The following is a 3,480-nucleotide window of genomic DNA, read 5'->3' as shown; positions in this document are numbered from 1 at the left end:
TTCTTATAAAAATAAAATGTAATATTTAACTAATGTGACACACCATATTACTGTTTTCATTCATGTGAGTTCAATTAAAAATTATATAGCTATTGAGTTTTGGTGATTTAGCATAAACTCTTATAAATATTTGAAGAGATGCTGCAAGAACATGATAATTATAACCCTGGCATTGGGGCTAACAAAATATATAGGAGTTTTTTTAATCCCGAGTCTATAGAAAGGAGTTCCATTTCATTGTGGTGTAATACTGTTACGCAGCTGCATAATCTGTAATCTCATTTATTAGCATTTCGTGTTTTTTCTTTTCAGGCGCATATTAAATTTCCTATTGACTACCCATATTCACCACCTACCTTCAGATTCTTGACCAAAATGTGGCACCCCAACATTTATGAGGTAAGAGACATCTATCATAAATTTCTCTGGAGATGTGTTTTTTAGATACAATCTTTTAAAATAGCCTTTATATCTGAGTATGCTGTGGTAGTTGTGCTATAGTCACAAAGGACTATTCATGGTTTCCTACTTTTAGTTAGTAATCTGTAGTTTAATTGTTCAAAATGGAGGGTAGTTTTATAATACCAATGTATATTATAGTTAATTTAAGATTGAGACTTTTAAGTTTTTGCTACTCGTTGCTAAGATTATAATGCATATGTGTTAACATTTGCATTTTTAAAATTGAGTAGATAGTTATACATACTTATTTGTATACCAATCCCCTAACTTCACAGCAAAAGTTGGTTGCATGTTGCTATGATCAGAGATGCAGCTTGCGGGGCGTGGGGTATCTTACTATATTTGGATGGCAGAGCAATTGAGAGCCTCTTTTGGAATATATCCAAGGTGAGGTTCTTTTACTGGACAAGTCCACATGCCTGGGGGAATCATTTCTACTTTTGTTGATGAAATATACTTAACTTTGGGCTAATATAAGGATGCTAGAATGATGCATTGTTTCTCAGAAAAAATGTCAGGACCCATTAAAATATCCTTTGCCATTCTGTTATCTTTTTCTTTGCTCTGAAGTGGCTCTGAAGTGGTCTCGTTTTATTGTAGCTGTAGTCCAAGCATTAAAATTGCTTTTTAAATTTTGCAGCTTTAGCCATATATAGTCCCTTTTTGGCTTGGTGGATATTGGGAAGTACCTTTGCTCCAGAAACAGCTACATAGCCTTTAAAATGCTTGTAAGCAAGAAATGGAGAACTTACTCTAGGGTCCTGAATTTAGATCTCAGTCTGTATAAATTAGCACACTGGAGCAGCTTTATTGTTTTTCACAGCCTGCTTTTTCTGTAAGGCATTATCTCCATTTTTCTTTAATTCTTAAAACAGGACAAACCGGTGCTCAAAAAGGGGATATGTGGTTACCTTTTCAGAAATAAGCTCCCAGAATATTGTTTTCTCTAATATCGTCAGTATTTATACATAATACAAATAAACAACTGAAAACCTTATACTATTCTATGTAACAGTTATCCTTTTGTAGGAGAGAGACTGTAGAAACAATTCAGTTTCATAAGTTCAAACTGAGTTCAGTACACATAGAAATATTTTTGTGTCCCTGTCCATTTATTTAATCAAAAGTTCTTGCCTTCAAAACTGTGTAGTATATATAGATTTTAGATAGCAAGAGTGAATTGAGAAGACTCAAGCTTTTGTCTTGCTACTGAGAAATAATTCACCTTAAAGCCATATACTCAGTTTTTATCTTAGTTATCTAATTCTCAGACTCCTCTCAGAAGGCATAAAAGATTCGGAGCTCTGAAGGAAGAAAGTGTAGGTAAACTCCCTTTCTACTGTTATTTTTTACTACCTAGGTAGGCTATTTGTGTAAGATTTAGTATTGGATCATTATTTTAAAGATATTTTTCATATTCATAATAAAAATTTTAACAATAAAATAGTGCATACCTATCTTATAAATATGCATTTGTTTTCCATGCCATAAATGTTTTGTTGTAAAAGAAGTGATAAGTCAGAGGTAGGAATTAAATTTGATGTAGTCAGAGGGTTCATAAGAAATTCTCATCGCGTTAATTTACTTTTGCTACACTCCGGAAATAGTATCAGAACTAAACTTTTTGAGGGCCCATGTCAGTGTTTGTGATTTTAGAGATTATAGGGCTCATAGTTCTTGGCCAAAGGGATATTCTTGGAAGTTGCTCTCTACTCACCCACCTGTGGTAGAAACAGAGGATCTTGCTGTCAAGTTTCTCTAGTTACCAAAATGTTTACTATAGAGATACTTATAACTGGGGGTGAAAGGGATAAACAATGATAACAAAACAAAAATGCAAAAGCAAAAGTCTAAATTCCAAATTATGGGATGTGATGAAAGAGTTTTTGGTATATTTATGAGCACTAAAAATAAATATAGACTATTACTGGTAGAAAATAGTTTATTGTGTAAAGTTTTAAAAATCACAAGAGCTTTGGTTACGATTTTGTTAAAAACACCCACGGACACATTACTGTAGCCCCAAAAGTTATAAATACTGTTGTGTTATATGAGTGAATTTAATTATTTTAAGATTTCCTTTATCATTGCCATGTTTGTGAAACTTATAAGTATCAAGTGGAAACTTGGAGAACAAAAGAAATTTAATATGAATTTGTCATCAATGATTGTACTGTACAATCTACTCCTTTCTGTTGAATGAGCTAAAAAAAAAATGGTTTCCTGGTTACATGTTGTGTGATCAGAAATAGACAGCCAATGAACCCCATTTGCTTCACATAGCATGTATTAAAATGAGGTTTTTGTACACATTTTCTTCACTACAAACATGACAGCTATGTCAATGCAAAATCTCACTGCTCTTTAGTCTTTATTTATTTATTTATATATTTTTTATAATAGACTAATTTTTAGACTAGTTTTAGGTTCACCACAAGATTGAATGAAAACGACACAGAAGTATTTAATATTTGATGATCCTTTTAGTACTAATGAGCTATAGAATATAGCATGGAGCTTTATTTTTAAAATAATAAAGATTTTGAATGTTTTTTTTTGAAGGAGAGTGTACAAATCATTTTTCCCGTACACTGCTCACAGATAAATGTCATCAACGCAGTCATTAAATAAAGTAAGATAGTATATTTTAGGCTACTTGATAGCAATAGGAAAATATTTTGCTATTTCACTTAAGGTTCTAGTTCTGATGAGTTATTCTTGATCCGAGACCCAACTGATCCTGAAAACATTATCCTAATCTCTATGGCCACCAACATTGTAAGAAGGTACCAATTTGGCTACTATTCCATTATCATTAGGGCATGGTATTTTTTTTTTTTTAAGATTTTTTTTTTTATTGGGGAATTGGGGGGATGGAAACAGCACTGGGGAATTGGGGGAAGGGGAACAGACAAGTTGCTGTCGTCTTGTTCTTCAGTCTAGTTGCGGAGGACGTTGCTTCACTGGCCCAAGTTGGCACCATCATTGTGCTCTTTCCGGGTGAGGCAGATCAGTCGC

General features: G+C 33.1%; 1 protein-coding gene across 1 annotated transcript in view; it reads left to right on the top strand.

The window, feature by feature from the left end:
* Window positions 1-3,480, top strand: part of UBE2R2 (ubiquitin conjugating enzyme E2 R2) — a 96,595-nt gene that overhangs the window by 69,652 nt on the left and 23,463 nt on the right. Inside the window, exon 2 of the mRNA XM_019624462.1 lies at window positions 313-399. Within this exon, the coding sequence (XP_019480007.1) occupies window positions 313-399 (87 nt within the window). The remainder of the gene's footprint in view (window positions 1-312; window positions 400-3,480) is intronic.

The sequence above is a fragment of the Hipposideros armiger genome, unplaced genomic scaffold (genome assembly GCF_001890085.2).
Source record: "Hipposideros armiger isolate ML-2016 unplaced genomic scaffold, ASM189008v1 scaffold_591, whole genome shotgun sequence".
Taxonomy (NCBI): domain Eukaryota; kingdom Metazoa; phylum Chordata; class Mammalia; order Chiroptera; family Hipposideridae; genus Hipposideros; species Hipposideros armiger.
The sequence above is the reverse complement of the archived record's forward strand: the minus strand, read 5'-3'. Positions and strand labels throughout refer to the sequence as shown.